The sequence below is a fragment of the Ascaphus truei genome, chromosome 9, assembly GCF_040206685.1.
Source record: "Ascaphus truei isolate aAscTru1 chromosome 9, aAscTru1.hap1, whole genome shotgun sequence".
Classification (NCBI taxonomy): domain Eukaryota; kingdom Metazoa; phylum Chordata; class Amphibia; order Anura; family Ascaphidae; genus Ascaphus; species Ascaphus truei.
The window spans coordinates 29,708,168-29,727,826 of NC_134491.1; the positions used below are offsets into that span (position 1 = coordinate 29,708,168).

Genomic DNA, 19,659 nt, shown 5'->3' on the forward strand with positions numbered 1-19,659 from the left:
CTCCCTCTCTCCCCTGTCTCCCTCTCTCCCCTCGTCTCCCCCTCTCCCTCTCTCCCTCCCTGTCTCCCTCTCTCCCCCCTGTCTCCCTCCCTGTCTCCCTCTCCCCCCTCCCTGTCTCTCTCTCCCCCTCCCTGCCTCTCTCTCTCTCCCTCCCTGTCTCTGTCTCTCCCTCCCTGTCTCTCTCTCTCTCCCTCCCTGTCTCTCTCTCTCTCCCTCCCTGTCTCTCTCTCTCTCCCTCCCTGTCTCTCTCTCTCTCTCTCTCCCTCCCTGTCTCTCTCTCTCTCCCCCCCTGTCTCCCTCTCCCCCCCTGTCTCCCCTCTCTCCCCCTGTCTCCCTCTCTCCCCCTGTCTCCCTCTCTCCCCCTGTCTCCCTCTCTCCCCCTCTCTCCCCCTGTCTCCCTCTCTCCCCCTGTCTCCCTCCATGTCTCTCTCTCTCCCTCCCTGTCTCTCTCTCTCTCCCTCCCTGTCTCTCTCTCTCTCCCCCCCTCTCCCTCTCGTCTCCCTCTCTCTCGCTCCCCCTCTCCTCTCTCTCTCTCTCTCTCCCCCTCTCTCTCTCTCGCTCCCCCTCTCCCTCTATTCTCTCGCTCCCCCTCTCCCTCTCTCTCTCCCACTGTCTCCCTCTCTCCCCCTGTCTCCCCCTCTCCCCCTGTCTCCCCCTCTCCCCCTGTCTCCCTCTCTCCCCCTGTCTCCCTCTCTCCCCCTGTCTCCCTCTCTCCCCTGTCTCCCTCTCTCCCCCTGTCTCCCTCTCCTCCCCCTCCCTGTCTCCTCTCTCCCCTCCCTGCCTCTCTCTCTCTCCCTCCCTGTCTCTCTCTCTCTCTACCTCCCTGTCTCTCTCTCCCTCCCTGTCTCTCTCTCCCTCCCTGTCTCTCTCTCTCTCCCTCCCTGTCTCTCTCTCTCTCTCCCTCCCTGTCTCTCTCTCTCTCCCTCCCTGTCTCTCTCTCTCTCCCTCCCTGTCTCTCTCTCTCTCTCCCTCCCTCCCTGTCTCTCTCTCTCTCTCCCTCCCTGTCTCTCTCCCTCCCTGTCTCTCTCTCCCTCCCTGTCTCTCTCTCCCTCCCTGTCTCTCTCTCCCTCTCTCCCTCCTCTCTCTCTCCTCTCCCTCCTCTCTCTCTCCCTCCCTGTCTCTCTCTCTCCCTCCCTGTCTCTCTCTCTCTCCCTCCCTGTCTCTCTCTCCTCCCTGTCTCTCTCTCTCCTCCCTGTCTCTCTCTCTCCCTCCCTCTCTCTCTCTCTCCCCCAGTCTCTCTCTCTCCCCCCCCCCTGTCTCCCTCTCTCTCCCTCCCTGTCTCTCTCTCTCTCCCTCCCTGTCTCTCTCTCACTCTCCCTCCCTGTCCTCTCTCTCTCTCCCCCGTCTCCCTCTCTCTCCCTCTCCCCCCCTCTCTCTCTCCCCCTGTCTCCGTCTCTCTCTCCCCCTGTCTCCCTCTCTCTCCGTCTCCCTCCCTGTCTCCCTCTCGCTCCGTCTCCCTCCCTGTCTCCCTCCCTGTCTCCCTCTCTCTCCATCTCCATCCCTGTCTCCCTCTCTCTCCATCTCCCTCCCTGTCTCCCTCACCCTCTATGTCTTATCTTAGCTGCCGTATACCTACATTGAAGTAACCTACCCTTCTTTCTTCCAGATCTGACTCAAGTTTCACGCGGGAGACATCGGAAGACAGGTAGGGAACACCTCCCCTCCAGTATAATACCTTGAGGGACTGCGGATCAGGTAAGATCCCAGACGGGATTGCTGCTTTAGAAATTGTGAAGAGGGGGCATCCTGACACTGGTTAATGGGTTCAGAATCCTTCATATCTGTGTTTTGTTTTTGTTTTTTCGATTAGTGAGGTCATCCGACGCACACACGCACGTAACAAGGACTAATGGTAGTAAAGTATAAGTGTACTACAATAAATAAACAGTTATGTAAAAAAAAAAACAAATGTGTCCCGGTTTTTCATTTTCAAAATCTGTTCACCCTAATCATATAATAAGTTTTAACATGCATCTGTTACAACTTCACATCTTACAAAAAGAGAAATATTAAACATTATATTACAACATAAATAATACTCTTGTTGTCTTCTTTTCTTATATATTAACTTTCATCTGTTGTATTCTACAAAACTTTTATTATTTTTTAAATTTTAACAACCAGTTGGGGAAGCAGCAGCCTCCGGATATCTCTCTCTCAGGGAAAATCAAGGATAGTAGAGAGAAAAGCAAGAAAGAAGAGGGAGTGGGGGGGGGGGCTGCTCCTTTCATTTGACCCGGGCCCCATGATTTCTGTTGGCGGCCCTGGCTGTATATATATAGAACTCAGTACTGTTCTAGATTAGTAGCACCACGCATACACACCTCAGCTAGCACTGCAGAAAAGTGGTTGCAGTTCTTGTGCATTAAATGGTAAGCGTTGCCCTTGTACTCCTTCCCCAGCTCTTCCATGATGTTATCGATATCCTCCTCAGTGAAATCTGTGGTGCCGAGAGCAATCGCTTCCCTGTTGGAGAAATAAATGTGAGGCGTGCAAGGCGTGCTGAGGGTCTGATCCACCACTTGTGGGAACGGGGCTGTTACCAGATCCCCAAGTAATGTATATCTCTTCTGTATGTATGTATGTATGTCTTTATTTGTATAGCGCCAATAATGTACATAGCGCTTCACATCAGTAATAGTTACAATCATATAAATAATAAGATATAAATAACACAAAGGGGAGAAGTGCTTCAGACTTAAAAGTAACATTTAGGAACGGGAGTCCCTGCTCCGAAGAGCTTACAATCTAATTGCAAAGAGAGAGATTTTATGGGATACATGGAACGCATCTGCGTCATATATTAACGCCAAACTGGCCCAGGACAACGTAGCTTGTTCAGAGTCAAATTTCGGAAACTCAAGCCAAACCCCGACGGGGCATCAGATCCTTTTTTTTTTTTTTTTATATATGAACCGGCGGGTGGTGAACAAAAGAAACTGCAAACTTTATTTCAAAACCCAAAACCAAAATCGAGTTGTAGCAAAAAAAAAAAAAAACTAAAACCTTTTTATTTCGAACAAAAACCAAAATACCAGCGCCCACCCTGATCCAATATGTAATGCATCACAAGCACAGTCATTTAAATAACACAGGGTGTGAAGGGGTTATTTACTAAAGTGTCCGTGCTGTAAAACTGAGGATACACTAGGCCAAAGCACGGCTACATTTATCAAAGAAACAAATCCAATTGTTTTCAATGCTATTACATTTCTTTAATATATTTTGGATGGAGCAGCTTTTTGTGCTGGTTTGGCAGTAGGCGGACTTTAGTAAATAGACCCCTCAGTGCACCATGTATCTGCATTAAAAGAAAAGCATCACATGCAGAGCAGTGTGTCGGCCTCGCGTGCAGAGCAGTGTGTCGGCCTCGCGTGCAGAGCAGTGTGTCGGCCTCGCGTGCAGAGCAGTGTGTCGGCCTCGCGTGCAGAGCAGCGTGTCGGCCTCGCGTGCAGAGCAGCGTGTGGCCCTCGCGTGCAGAGCAGCGTGTGGCCCTCGCGTGCAGAGCAGCGTGTGGCCCTCGCATGCAGAGCAGCGTGTCGGCCTCGCATGCAGAGCAGCGTGTCGGCCTCGCATGCAGAGCAGCGTGTCGGCCTCGCATGCAGAGCAGCGTGTCGGCCTCACATGCAGAGCAGTGTGTCGGCCTCACATGCAGAGCAGCGTGTCGGCCTCACATGCAGAGCAGCGTGTCGGCCTCACATGCAGAGCAGCGTAGGAGTTACATGCACTCAGAAAAATTGAAATAAAACTTGATTACCTTAGTGGTGCAGCAATGTCAATAGGGAAGGTCCCGGAATCAGTTCCCAAAAATGTAGGGATAGAAGAGAAATAATATCAGTGGCATTGGAGACAAGGAAACCCTTAGGCATTAACTGACTGGACATGTTTATTGACTAGACATGTTTATCTTTTTTTCTTCACAAAACGTTGATGTGCCTGCTGATATTCTCTCTTTTATTATATGCAAAACAATATATACACACATTATACATATGCAGTGTATGTCTAAATCAAAGTGTGTGTGTGTGTGTGTGTGTGTGTGTGTGTGTGTGTGTGTGTGTGTGTGTGTGTGTGTGTGTGTGTGTGTGTGTGTGTGTGTGTGTGTGTGTGTGTGTGTGTGTGTGTGTGTGTCATATATGTATATAGGCAATAAAGAATATCACCTGTGAGCACATTCACATGTCTCAGACAGATCTGCAACCCTGCTTTTCACCACTATCTCTTAGGCTACAACCACGCTGCCGCTTAGCGCGTTGAGTACAAAGAATGCGAATGTCTCCAGCTACGCTCGCGGGCGCTAGGCGAGACAGATTAAATTGTCTTCCAGGCGCGCGGTTCACATGGCCTCCTCAACCAAATCAGTGCCAGTCACTGCTCGGACCGACCCCCGGCCCTCCCGCTTGCGCTTGAAAAAAAATATGCCGGACAGCCGAGTGCTCATGCTTGGAGAGTTGGTGATGTCACCGCTCTCAAGCATGAGCGCAGTCAGTGGCAGAGTGGATGCAGCCTTGGTATACAGTGCTTCCACTGCAGATAGGGATTCTGGGAAATTATATGCAAATGGACACACAGTGTCACATTTTGCCTGAAATCAATTTTTATATGGAACCCTTATAAGCAAATGCTCACTGTTCACACAGCTTTTAAGCACAGCATGGGATTAGATGCAAAGCCAGAGAACCCACTCACAGACAGCTGTTTCGACCTTTGGGTCTCATCAGTGTGAGGCTGGTTGTACTGGCTTTGCAATTTTCAAGCTGGGTAGGTTTACCATAAACCTTATTTAAGTTATGGTGGGTAAAAAAGGCGACAAAAAAACTCCACTGTTTAAAGCTTTTACCACCATTAAATCAATTACACAATTTAAAAGCTGGTTGAACAGCAAGCATTTGCTTATAAGGCTTCCATGTAAAAATGGATTTCAGGCAAAAGGTGACACGTGTGTCCATTTGCATGTCATTATACATTAAAAAAAACAATACATATAAAACTCACACAAGTACATGCAAAAAAGACCCCAATATATCCCGTCCGGGCCCCGACTCTCAGCTGCCTAAAGGACCTTTCCTCTCTCTGTCCCACGCCGCCGAGCTTCCACTGCCGGCACGCGGCGGGGCTCTGACGTCTGTTACTTCCGGCGTGCTGACGTCAGAGCCCTGGCGCGCGCCGGCAGTGGAACCTCGGCGGTGTGGGACAGATAGAGGAAAGGTCCTGCAGACAGCTGAGAGCCGGGGCAGAGCCGCGACCGGCAGCAAGGCCTGGCCAGAGGTTGGGGGAATTTGCAGCGACGGCCGGGCCCCCCACAGCCAGCGGGCCCGGGACACCAGCCCCGGAAGTCCCCCCATCTCGGCGGCCCTGATGCTAGGTGATAACGGTGAACGGCAGGGTTGCAGACCTGTGTAAGACATGTGAATGAGCTCACGTGATATTCTTTATTGGCTACATGCCAACGGTGGAGGTGGAGGGTGTGTGTGTGTGTGTGTGTGTGTGTGTGTGTGTGTGTGTGTGTGTGTGTGTGTGTGTGTGTGTGTGTGTGTGTGTGTGTGTGTGTGTGTGTGTGTGTGTTTTTTAAACCTTTTCTCCAAAGACACAAATGTACAGAAATGTAGCAGTGTTTACAAAGTCAGGGGAGGACTGTTTCATTATTTGTTCCGGGTTACAATGGATAGTTACAAATGACCCTTTGCAAAGATCTAGAAATTCTTACTTGAATTTAAATGTTTCTCCCAGCTCCCCCGCACTGCCAGGTGTGATTTCAAAAATGCCACTGAATGGATAAGGATGACCTCCATAGGCAAATTCTAAAGTGAAAGAAAGATACAGAATATTTGAAGCTCCCATTGACAGAGCTTCACTGATGATTTCTTCATATCAGTATGAAGTATAACTCAAGTCTGCACGTGGCTACCCTGCATTTACACCGCCACGTGAAAACTTTCAATCGCAGTGATACGTGTGCCTGTATAGGGATTTAAACTTTGTCTGTAGGCATGACATGCTTGTAACTTGTTTCACCCTCTAAATGCAATACCTATGCAGCTTTATCATTCCAACACAGCGCGGCTATTATCACTTAACACCGTGGGAGTGGAACGCAGCACACAGGGGAGATACACAAAGCTTCATTATATCAGGGAACATACTGCAACATTACCTAATATGGGAGCGGGCATGCGGTTATATTCCCTGAGTTAATGCCGTATCCACAAAGCTAATTATATACAAAAAGCAATGGTCTTACCATATCTCAAATCATTAGAATAGCATTAAACTCACATTTGCCCTTTACTTTTCCCTCTACTATTATCTAGAGCAGGGGTGCGCAAACTGGGGGGGAGGGTGCTAGATTTTCAGGGGGGGCGCAGCAGTTATAGAGGTCCCTCGCTCTCCCCCCCCGGCATTTAAATTAAATGTCGCGCGAGGTCTCTATAATACACTTACCTTCCAGCGACACGTTGTCATGGTAACACACGGGGTCACGTGATGGCACGTTACCATGGCAACGCAATGTTATTTGACAGTGCAGGGGGGTGCGAGGCACAGAGGACAGCAGGCAAGGGTGCCCACGGGGGAAATTTTGCGCACCCCTGATCTAGATTATGCGGTGTTAAACCTGGCGGCACCACTGCTATTACTTGTAGCTTTTCAGCCAGTTTGTATTTTTCCTGCAACATATTTCCGTGCTCACATAGCGTAACATCGCATTATCTTCCGATAACGTGATAATCCTGTCTTGCCTTCAAATTCTTTATGGGCAAGCTACCCAGCTACCTGAACAAGCTCCTCACCCCTACCACATGCAGCATTTATCATCTGAGATCTGACTCCAAAAGACTGTTCATGGTCCCAAGGCTCAACATAGTATCCGGCCGCTCCTCCTTCTCTTACCGTGCACCCCAAAACTGGAACAACCTACCAAAGACTCTTACATCCACCACCAGTTTAAGTTCTTTCAAATCGAAGGCTGTCACACATTTTAATCTGGTCTGTAACTGTTTCATACGCCCATAATATATATTATCTTTAACTGTGCATGCAATTTCTTGTATATAATGTATACCCTGTTCATTTATGTAACTGTATTTGTAACCATGTATTATTTGTCTTAACTCCGTGCCCAGGACATACTTGAAAACGAGAAGTAACTCTCAATGTATTACTTCCTGGTAAAATATTTTATAAATAAATAAATAATACGTAAGTCTTTGTATTACTCCTATCTAGACCCTGAAACAGGTCTTTTACTGAAGTGGAGATAGAGAGCGGAAAGAAGAGGGAAACAAGGTCCAGAAATAACACTACGTTTTTTAACTCATGCCTAACTGTGGCGCTACACCCACACTGCAAACGCCCTATTTCAGAGTCTGGATGTAATGCCAAGTTTAGCGCTGACTTAAATAACAGAACATGACATCTGTAACAGGGGACTTATCCCTGTTCAGTAATGTTCCTTTAATCTAGCAGTGTGGTAGTTAATTACTAAACATCACCTGCCTGATTAGATTGTTTACAAAAAGCCTGCCTTTGAGACAGGAAGTGACTCTCTTTAGCTCTGACTGAGAGCTGACATTTGGAGACACCACAATGTCTTGAGTTCTGCCAGCCACACAGCAGAGCTGATTGCAAGACACCCAATAAGACTTCTAAACCTGGATGCTGATATTTTTCTGTGCACGCACGGGTGCGGTTCCAGGAGAGCAGAGAAGCTTACTCTACAGCTGATAAACAGATAAGACTTTCATTATTAAGAGACTGCTTGTATCTGCTTATTTTCAGGCTATGTGTTTGGGATGGGAGAAATGCTTAACTAATGGAGATGTGAACTAATTGCAAGGATTTCACTAGAAATACTCCCAAGTGAATGGAAGCTTTGTTCCCTCCTGTGTTTGGATAATTTCCTGATGAAAAGGAAAAGGCACAATAAAGCCTATTATAATTTCACATTATAACGACTCCAATTGTGTACCTCTGTGAACGTCCGTCTACAACACCCCTATGGCAACATTAACAGACGTTGGTGAATCGGAGATTATACGGTAACGCCTCATTATCACTTACATGGGTTAATGTTACGTTATTGTCCTTAGTGGATACAGTGTTACTATTAACATGATGTTAACCTAGGCTACTTAACGTGGCGTACACGGAACAGAGCTTTGTGCATGTAGCAGGCCTGTCCCTAAGTTATGTGAATGTTGCAATAAATGACATGGTGAATGAATTCATTAGGGGGCTGCCTGATCTTTTCCTTAAAGAATGGTGGGAGAAGCAACCCCCAGCGATGCTAACCAGAGTAATATCCGTGTAAATATGTATACAATGTATAACACATGAGGTCTCCTTTTTCTAGACAGTATAGTGAACCCGGTAACAATGTCCCATGTAGTCAATGACATGCACTATGCTCAAAAGCCAAACACATTTAAAAACACCACGCTGCATCAATAGCCTTGTGGATAAGGTATATCTTGTATGAGCCTGCAATGGTGAATTCAATGGCCAAATAGTTGCAATAACGTGGTGAGTATGTCAACATAAAGTTGTTACTCACTAGATACACAAATTAACTCTGAATGTTGCAATAAATGACACGGTGAATGAATTCATTAGGGGGCTGTCTGATCTTTTCCGTAGGCTGCGCTTATAGTGACGGCGACGCGACCGATGACGACACCCGTCGCCATTGTGAAAGTAGTAATCATGTTTGGAAATGTTGCTGGCTACAAGGGGAGTGAAGTCAGCAAGGGGGAAGGCAGAGGGGCTATGTGATTGGCTTATAGGCAGTCACATGGGGAGACCGCATCTGTAAAATCAAATCCTAGTGACTACAAGGATTTTGGTAGCGCCGTCGCTCAGTCGCGTCCACTATAAGCGCATGCGATGGCATCAATACAATTGTTTTGAAGCGACGTCGCGTCCCCATCACTATAAGCGCAGCCTTATTCTCCAGTTGAAACTGGATCTTGTTCTCATACCGGGTCGCTTAGAAAGATTCTGATTAATGACATTCATTTGCATGTTATTACACAGAATCCTTACCTGCTTTCTCTACATGTGGCAATGGGGTGAATTAAGTTTTGGGTAGCTATGGATAACAGAGCAGAACAATCAGGCAAATAACATACTATACAAACACCCCTTGTTACTTGAACATTTACTTAACACTGGAGCATGGGTAAAGTTATGCAGTTTGTATAAATAATTGGGTGGGTGACCAGGTGGTACCTCTAAATACGTATTGCTCTGGGTCATCAAAAAACTATTTGCAAAGCTTCTTATACCCAATGATCAAAGTGTGTTGGTAACAAAGACTGGAGAACTATTTTTTCATTTACAAACTCACTGTTTCACGTCTTTATCGAATCACAGAGAGAGGCTTAAAAATGTTTCATAGAATTAATTTCTCTCCTGAAATAGTACAACTACTTGTTTTAATATCACTGCTAACAGTAGTTACCACAATACACTATATAAATGGTTCATTTTTTTTGGGGGGGGGGAAGCAATAGAATATTGAAAGATCTGAAACTGATTATCATCTAAAACAGATTAAGATAATTTGGTGAGGAGACAGACTAATTCCAATGTCTGCTATCAAAATACATGTGGATCACCTGTGGTCTCCTTACAATTTGAGAACAGCTGTTTAACATGTGATACAGTGGGAGTCTGGGACTTACCTCGGCCATAGATCTCTATCCCTGAATGGAATACACCAATTCCCAAGGTAGAGGTGTATTCATTTATCCAGTACTGCAAAGCAGAAACAAGAACAACTCAGTCATGGGAGCCAGGAGGTCATATTCTAAGAAAACATGCATTGGTGTATTACTTGTCCAAATCATAACAATGGATTCATCTGTATTATTTATATTATTATTATTTATATTATTATTATTATTATTTATATCATAACCTCAGTCTTGAATAGCTGACAATCTGATTTTAGTTCCTTATCCACGTAAAGGTAAATGTGCTTGCACACAATTGATTGGTCTTGAACTTGTTTCACAAATGACAAAGATTCCTATTCATTAGGCTGTGAAGCCACTTCCCCCTGTCAGGAAAGCGATGAGCTCCATTCATTGAGAAGCAGATTAAATGATGAAGGTAGTCAGTAGTAACCCACAGTAGAAGACGGCTGTGGCTATGAAGGGTGACAAGCAGCAGCTCTGTTTGTCCGGTTGTCACAGCTTTTAGAAATGATCTGTGATCTTTTCTGCATGAAATCGTTTTGGAGACAAATGGTCAATTCTGGAGAAATGTAATTCATTAGATTTTGGAAATGAAATAGGTGACAATGCAAATTTAGCAAAGAAGAGGGAACTCTCTTAGCTCTGCTAATTTACAATACAGCAATAGTAATTGTTTAGTAATAATTGTTTTATATACACATAGGAGGTAAGGATTGGAGAAAACCCTTCCACCACAAGAAGCCCTAAAAATTGCACTTATGTGTAGTACTCAAATGGAGGATAACATTGATCCAGGATACACATTATCCTATACTGCCAGTCATAGTGAGTGGAAAAGTAAAAATAATAAATCTTTAATAGTTATCTACAAATCTCCTTATCTATTATAATAATTGTTTTAGTAATAATTGTTTAGTAGTAATTGAAGGTGCACAAAACACGTGGTTATATAGGGCAACCAAACAGAACCAAGCACTGTATACTGCACTCAGTCAATTGTGATTGAAATAAAAATTAACTTTTAATATTTATATTATAAAATAAATGCCACAATTGATATATATATATATATATATATATATATATATATATATATATATATATATATATATATATATATATATATATATATATATATATATATATATATATATATATATAGTGTGTGTGTATGTATATATATACACACACACACACACACACACACACACACACACACACATCTATCTAAAATATTTAATTATAAAAGTGACGTTTTATACTGTGTATACACAAGACTCCGTATTGTCGCCCCAAATAAGTATACAATATATCTAAAATATAGGCTGAGCATCTCAGTTGTCTAATTTTAACAAAGGTTGTATTTTATGGACATACAGTGTCTCTCAAACTCATCTATACCCAACCAATCACCCCCCCCCCACCCACGATTCACCCACCCAAGATTCACCCACCCAAGATTCACCCCTACACACCCATCCAAGATTCACCCCCCACACACACACACACCATAGATTCACACACCCCCACCCAAGATTCACCCCCCCCCACACACACACCCAAGATTCACCCCCCACACACCCACCCAAGATTCACCCCCCACACACCCACCAAAGATTCACCCCCCCCCCACACACCCACCCAAGATTCACCCCACCTACCCAAGATTCACCCCCCCACAATTCACCCCCCACCCACGACTCACCCCCCACCCACGATTCACCCCCCAACCCAAGATTCACCCCCCCCCCTCCCACCAAACAATTATTAGGCATTCCTTTTTGATGTCCATGGGACATCATCCCTTTTTGATCTTTCTAGAGGAGATCTTGTCCACGTTTTTTTATTGAGCCGAGAACGTGATCCTAATGGGGAGGAATTCCTCTCCCATTCCCACTATCACAGAAAGGGGTAAGACCATGTGATCGGTACTCAAATCAACCAACCCACTCATGGATGATCTATCTCTGCATGGGATTACGCTAGATGTTGCCTAGGACAATACCACCTTTTCCCACCTGTGAAATGACTTTGCTTGCAGAAAAACAGAGACCTCAGCTTTGCCTTTGTTATCAGCCATGGTATAATAGAGTCAAAACTGGAGAAAGACCGACCTGGAGCATTATTTCCCATTGTTTAGTTGTAGTCATATGGTAGGTGTGAAAACTTTTCATCAACTACATCTGAGCCAAAACTAATGAAAAGTACAATGCTAGGAAGTGATGTATATGCTATGTGACCCTGTTGAAGACTTTTCTGGACACTGACCTATTGCACAATAACCCCCTGACCTTTCATATGGTTTGAATACCTGTAGGGAATTTTACATTAAACTGCAATAGTGCCAATTGGGGCACTAACAGTCGAATACTCCCAGTTTCCGTGCGATAGTGTCCCAATCAGCACTATCGCAGCGTAATGAATAACCCCTGTCAGTCTCGCTAATTCATATTCATCAGCTTTTCCAGGCACCATTCTCTTCCCCCTTATCATTCTGTTTGTCCATCAATCACCCCGCAGATATTGTTTTATCAGGCTGCTCCAGCCTCCTCATCATCGTCAGAGACCCATCAATCAATGTGAAAAAGCCACAGCAGCTTTGCTCAGTGCTGGACGGGGGTATGGCACCATTGCAGCAGCTAAAGTCCGCCATGACTCATAATGAGCTGAAGATGGTAGCTGCAAACTACATTTATGACCTGTACCATTTCCCAGGTAATGCCATTTAATAATATAGCACAGTATGTTCCTGGTTTTCTATAGGATTAAGTGTATAGTGTACCAGATGCAACACAACATATACAGATTTCCTATCCAATAGCCATTCTTGCCCAGGGTACCATGATACTCTACAACGTGTCATCACAGTGTCCTAATTGTGCGACGTACATCTTTTTGCTGAGAAAACAATGAACAGGAGAAAATGTTCAGGTCTCAGATGAGAGGAAGTAATCAGAACAAAGAACTCTGTCTTTTGTCTCCACGATTCCCTACCTCTGATAAAGAGCATCAAAGCTCCATCCCACAAACTTCCAGTGAATGGAAGAACAGTTAGTAGGGAGTCGAGGTACAAAACCCCCTTATTGGAGCTTATTGAATCTCCCCCAATGTTCTAAACTTCCTCTATTAATCCCTTGCAGCACTTCACTGATTTACTGTTGTGTTCAATGCCAATCTTCTTACATTTGATGAAAATGTCTTAGGTATTTTTTCCTTAACTCACACTTATCAATTTTTATTGTCAGACAAAAAAATAAAAAGACAAATGAAGGCAATAGATGCTAATATTGATCTTTGTTTCAAGTAATTTCTTTTTCTCCTAATATTGCTACAGATAAGTATTGATCAAACAGAACAAGACCAAAGTACTATGACCGTACCATATATATGGGTCATTTTTTTCACCGTATGGACAGTGTAGGAGCTTGATATAAAGGCCCCTATAAAGGGGCCAGGTGCATTAAGCTGTTTTAGCCTATTTAACCTAAATTAATTTAAGTAAATCATAACACCTATCCTCTAAAGCAGGGGTACGCAAACTTTTGGAGCTGCGCCCCCCTGCTCAACAGCTACAGTGCTTGCGCACCTCCGGCATTTAATGTAAATACTGTGGGGCCTCTGTAACTGCTGCACCCCCCCCCCGCCTACAGAAAGTCTCGCGCCCCCCAGTTTGCGCACTGCTGCTCTAAAGCAAATAACCCAACGTTAATCCAGTGCTACGCCTTATATAATATATAGTTATTTTGTTTACGGCTGTTCGTGATAATGATATGAAAAAGAGGTGTTCCCCCGACATCGCATATCCACTAAAGGCCGTTCAGGTTAGCACAGGGATTTAATTGTTATTTAGTTTAGGTACCTAACGGTGGTATTAGAGAGACCTGACTCCGGGCTTCCGCGAGCATCCCTCAGCTGTTCTGCGGCTGCCAGACGACGAAAGCTAGGACAACGCTCCCAGCTGTCCCAGGCCCAGTGGAACGGCAGCACCCGACGCAGCAGTGACCCGGCGGCTCCCGAGCTTAGCAGCAGCCGCCTGGTCACTGCGATCCTTCCTCTCCCTGCTCCAGTCGGTGTACAACTTGCGGCTGACAGAAGGAGGGAGCTTCGGATTGGTGCCGCACCAATGTGGGTGTGTGTGTGGGCGTGGGGGGGATAAGAGAGAGACGGGACGACAGACACGAGAGACGTCGGGAGGGACGAGAGATGGGGAAGAGGGTTGGGGTTCCCCAGAATTTCCCAATCTAATTCTGGGGTTTCTTAAACTTTTTGTTTTTTGAAAACCACTGATGTACATACATACAGAGCTGAGTGTATGTGCATTATGCACAGATACTTTACCTGTATTACATGCAGCGCAATTCTTTATATATATATATATATATATATATATATATATATATATATATATATATATATATATATATATATATATATATATATATATATACACAAAGCAATATACATCTGTATTCATATTCTGTTTTTTATATTTTGCACAAAGCAATGTTTACAGGTTTTGTAGATGGATACAATGTATCCAGGGTAATGTATATCTGTATTATACACAGAGCAATATAGATCGGTATTAATTAATTAATTAATCTTACCTCTCTAACATTTAAAGAGTTATTCAAACCTTGAGGTCTGTAATTACTGAGATTGGCTTAAGATTTAGGCTCCGTGAATTCCTTAATGCCTCCGCTGTGGGTTTCCTCTGGCATTGATGCTTTAATTGTGCTCTGTCATTTTCTTCTTAACCCTCTGTTAGACTGCATCCTTTGATAGTTATATCTCCCCAGCCATCCCATGGCTGCTCCAGAGTCTGAAGCTGTGAACTCTTTATAAAAACACTAAGGAGCGGATTTGTAAATTAATGGCATGCAATAAAAATGGCACCAGCATTAATAATTTACTGCCAGCATGAGTCTGGGGAAGATTCTGGGATACATTTTAGCATGGTTATTTTATAAGCTGACAACATATTGAAAGGGAGTACTGTACATTGGAAGATTGTAACAGGGACGTAAACCTGTTTGGATAAAGCTTCCTCTGAATCCAGAATGGAGCTGGTTAATTGCAGCCACTCAATTAGCCAGTCTCCACCTGAACTAAAGAGAGCTCCATAAAAAAGGCTCATGTGAGACACAGGAAAGAGATTTTCTTCAGCCCACAAGGGTGCTGACATGAGGAGAGAGTCCTTAATACACAGGAGGACTGCGTGTTGACAGCAAGACACAAGGGGACCAGACCTCTTTATTCTGGATGCAGAGGACCCAGGAACCTGCCAGAAACTGGACACCACTGACCTGAAGGGCCACCAGCTTTAAGGTACCGCTGAGACTGTGGGGTTGTATGCTGGAAAGGGGCTTATCCTCCCAGTCTTGTGAGAGAGGGACGGGGGGAGTAAACTAGCCCTTACACAGGGATATGTATTTGTGGTTCTTGTATATTTTTGTTTGCTGTGCTGTTTAAAGGCACAGGCTCAATAAAGCCATATATTAATTTCACCCTAAAAGGTTTCCATTAGCATACCTCTGCACACATCGCTTACAAAGATGAAGAAGACAAAGTACACATTACCATGGTAGAATACGTTAAGAAGAGCTTATAATTTAAATGAAAAGAGCAGACACTAGGGGGTGAAGAAGATGGTACAATGAGCTAGATATGCTGTGGTTGCCTGACACAAGTTTAACAGGCACAAGGCATCTCTTTTTCTCTTAGTGTCCCATGGCAGGCGCTGTGTTAGAGGGAAAAGGCAAGGAGAGGATATCAGCAGAGCACATGCCAGGCTTGTTTGACGAGCAAATGCACCATTAGGCCGTGATTATACCAAAACTCGAGCGTGACGGCGCGCGCCTGAAGAACAAAATAAAACAAACCAATATGAGTGCACATACCAAGTGCAACGTAAGCGCCGCAACATACTGCAAAGCGTCAGTCTCCTCAAGCGATTTGAGATTGTGTTATTCACACACACAACGGCCGCATCACGTGATTTGCCCGGCCAATCACAGTGCATCACCAACCAACCAGTCTGACCATGTCTCCCTGCTGTAGCGCTACAAATCTCTTTGGCATGTTCACATGTAGCACGGCGACGTCGCTATGATGACGTCACCGGATCGCTCTGCAGCTCTGCAGTTTTTGGTATAATTAAGGCCTTAAATGTGTAGAGTTTGGGGGCAGGTCAGATGCAGTAGAGCCCGGAATGCCATCTGCACATTCCAGAGGAGAAAGGAGAGCATGAGGAGGAGACCTTGTAGAGATCTACGATGGGGCTGTTCAATGGAAAGCTTTCCATGTGAGGCCTAAGATCGTTATTTCAATGAGAATGGGCCCATATTTACTAAACAGTGCTATTCCAGAATGCCCCTTATGGCCCTTTCACTTGAATGGGCTACAATGTGTCATCTGGTGCCAATGAGGTGTTCCAGCCCTGAGGCGACACAAAAACTAAGTTATATGACACAGTGGGAGGCGGACCTGGGAGAGGTACTGGAGGAAGAAGACTGGACTGCGATCCTCACGGCAGCGTTCAAGAGCTCGATATGCACAACGTTAAAGGAGAACGCATATAAAGTATTAATTAGATGGTATCTCACACCACACAAACTATCTAGATTTGTCCCGGGATACTCCCCATTGTGTCCGAGACAATTTGGAGAGTCCGGTGATGTGTTACATATGCTGTGGTCCTGCCTCAGATCAGCCCTTTATTGGGAGAAAATGAGAGATTAACTCCAGATAATTTTCGACCTCGCAATCCCATTGGACCCGTGGCTATTTCTACTAAATAGACCAACACCGGGCCTGGCCAAAGTAGAGAATAAACTGGTTGCTCATTGTGCGACGGCGACGAGATGCGAGATCGCAGCATTATGGAAAGAGAAAGAAATTCCATCATGATTCGGAACAGAATTTGGTTTGTGTGCCAGATGGAAAAATTAACGTGTTTAGTTAATGACACTGGCGTCAATTTTCTAAAGGTCTGGCTGCCACGGCTAGACAGACAGATATCCCAGGGGTAGAGATGACCACAATTTGGCTATGATAGTTACAGATGCGTTCTGGTTTGACGATTGGGAAATAATTGGGGCCATGGAGAGCAGATGTATTGAGAGCAGTAGAGGATTAGGACCATGCAGGGAGTAGACACCCGAGTATCAACGAGTACAAATGAATTATCATAGGTTATGATACCACAATAAGGGGATGCTAAGGAGAGGAGAGGACCCCCCCTACCTCCCCTTCCCTTTTATTTTGATCTATGTTTTCCTTTAGAGTCGATGTTAAGTATGATTTTCGTTGGTTGTTAAACAAAACAATGGATGTACACTATGTTTTTGCTTTGCATTGAAAAACAATAAAAACTTAAGTTGCCAAAAAAAAAAAAAAAGCAGATCTTCCACAATCTGACTTGGTGATGTGACATCTTAAATATTAATCTTCCCCCTGAAAACTTCCGCAACAGAGCTTTACAAGTGAGTGGTCTTAACCTGTATCTCTACATAACAGCATCATTTGGCAAATTGAATTATCCACATGAAAACAGGAATAATTATGCCCTGATAAACTATTGCATAGCAAATATATAGCAAATACAATTATCACGCAGAGTACTACTTAGAGCTAATTCTGCATATTAGGGAGAAGGAGCGGCTCAGTGAGTAAAGACCCTGACTGACACTGGGATTGCTGCAGGGGCTGATTGACTGGCACTGAGTTTTGAAGAAGGGGAACCTGGTTCAATTCCCAGTGTCGGCTCCTTGTGACTTTGGGCAAGTCACTTTATCTCCCTGTGCCTCAGGCACCAAAAAATAGATTGTAAGCTCCACGGGGCAGGGACCTCAGCCTGCAAAATGTCTCTGTAAAGCGCTGCATACAATTAGCAGTGCTATACAAGAACATGCTATTATTATTATTATTTATATACCCCACATTTGCAGTTGAACAAATAAATTGACAGGTATTCAATGTGCCCCTTCACAATACCCCATTATTACATTAACAATCCAGTTTTTGGAATCTGAACTAGTACTTTATTATATGAGCATGAAATCAATTTTATTTCAGCTGGTTTGCACAATCAATGCACACAATTCCCCAAATGTCCACTGTGTAATTACTCATTTAGCACAATTATTCTACTGAATACCTCCACTGTTATTTACAAAAATAAACATACTGGCCATTAAGGTGAAGCCAACTGCAAATATAACCATTTTACTAAGGTTTGTTTCTTAAATAATATTTACAAAATAATTTTAAAATAATTTTGTTTACCATTTATACTGCTCTTGTGCGCACAAGATCAGCTTGCACATGCTTTATACGTCATATTTATTTATTAATTATAACAACATTTATATAGTGCCCTTATCCAGGGCGCTGTACATTAGTAAACAAAGGTGTGGTTACATGTAGCTTATTACATTATAGAGTAATTGTTAAGATGTCAGTGTGGTGGGTAGGCGTGGGAACATTATGGTCAGGCTATGGGTTAGGTGCATAGAGAGCTTGCTTGGGGGGCAGGAGTTGGGGGTCAGGTCTCTGGATTTAATATTGTCAGTAGTACTGTATGGTGATGGGTCTGACAGTAGGGACAGTGGAGGCGATTGGTGAGGTGGGTGACTTTGGAGAGTTTTGGAGAGTCTTTAGGAAGGTATAGGACGGGATGAGAGCAGGGGCCTGAAGAGTTCTTCATAGGACTGAAGTGAACTAATGAAAGTGAAATGTTTAATAGTTCAATCTCTGTGACTGACCAGTGGGTAACTATCGCATGGGCATGTCCTGGGGCCCCAGCTCGGGGAGGGGGTCCGAAGGGAGTCAGGAACCCTCCCTCCTGACTCGAATCCCCCTAAGCGGTTACTGAGGCCTGTGCTTTTCCCCACAGCACTGAAACTGATTGCTGGGGGAGAGAGCGGGGCCTCTGTAGGAGCAGACCTGTCCATTGACGTCACATGTTGCCATGACAACACGTCGTCTCGCGCGATGAGGGCCAGCAGGTACGTGAACTGGCCGAGGGCCCCTTACACTGAAGTTACGCCACTGTGACTGATATATTGTGTAAATCTCAAAAGTATAATAATTTGAATAACTTTGGTACCTGAGGTCTACAATGCATTGCAAACACCTTTCGAATGCACGCTTTGTGTTCACGACATCCGATCGGTCCATGACTTATTCTACTCTCACTTCTTGGTCCCTAATAAAACTTGTCGCTCTCTTTGAAACAGCACTGGAGGCTGCCAACAACTGGTGGCCCATCCTGCTTGCATACTCTTCACCCCTCAGAATTGGTGGGGCTCCTGCTATTACCCCATTGTTGCTGTCAGCACATCCCCCACCCCATGCCCCATTTCTCTTCCTTTGAGACACACACAGTCTCATCTATCATCATTCTGTACATATGGCAGTCATCTATTGCCTGAACTTCTCTTCCTGTAACTACACCTTTCCCTCGGGCATGCAGGCGTGTCCATCTCTCTATCAAAAATCTCCCACTCTTCTACTGCTTGGTGGCTTCAGCTGGTATCTCATAAAATAGATTATGGTGCCATATTTAAGTGGCAAAATAGTTTACATTAACATTCAAAATATTTGAATATTGGATCTTTTGGAATTTGAAAATGCTGAAAGATTATTAGTGATGTTTGTAAGTGGGCTAGAAAAGAAGCATTTCTGGCAGAACAATACGTTTAAAATCGCCCATGTACGGTTTTATGTTTAGCATTGTTTCAGTGGGTGTTTTGTTGCCAAGAAATTGTTGCTAAGCGTAATCTTGTCTGATATCAACTAATATGCTTCTGCCTACACAGTGTCTAAAAAAAGACTGGAAATCCTTGAAAGCGGAAATGAAAAGCTAGGAGTGAACAGAGCCAGGCTTCCAGGACCATGTGATGATGAATTTTAAATGTACTGAGACTTTGTGATGTAGAAAACTATTTGATACTGATATGTT

At 44.4% G+C, this 19,659-nt stretch overlaps 1 protein-coding gene across 1 annotated transcript in view; it reads right to left on the reverse strand.

Annotated features, from left to right (window-relative positions):
* Nucleotides 1-19,659, reverse strand: part of LOC142502761 (deubiquitinase DESI2-like) — a 38,678-nt gene that overhangs the window by 8,965 nt on the left and 10,054 nt on the right. Inside the window, exons 2-4 of the mRNA XM_075614198.1 lie at nt 9,681-9,753; nt 5,708-5,801; nt 2,325-2,466 (exon numbers count right to left, since the gene is read on the reverse strand). Coding sequence (XP_075470313.1) covers nt 2,325-2,466; nt 5,708-5,801; nt 9,681-9,753 — 309 coding nt within the window. The remainder of the gene's footprint in view (nt 1-2,324; nt 2,467-5,707; nt 5,802-9,680; nt 9,754-19,659) is intronic.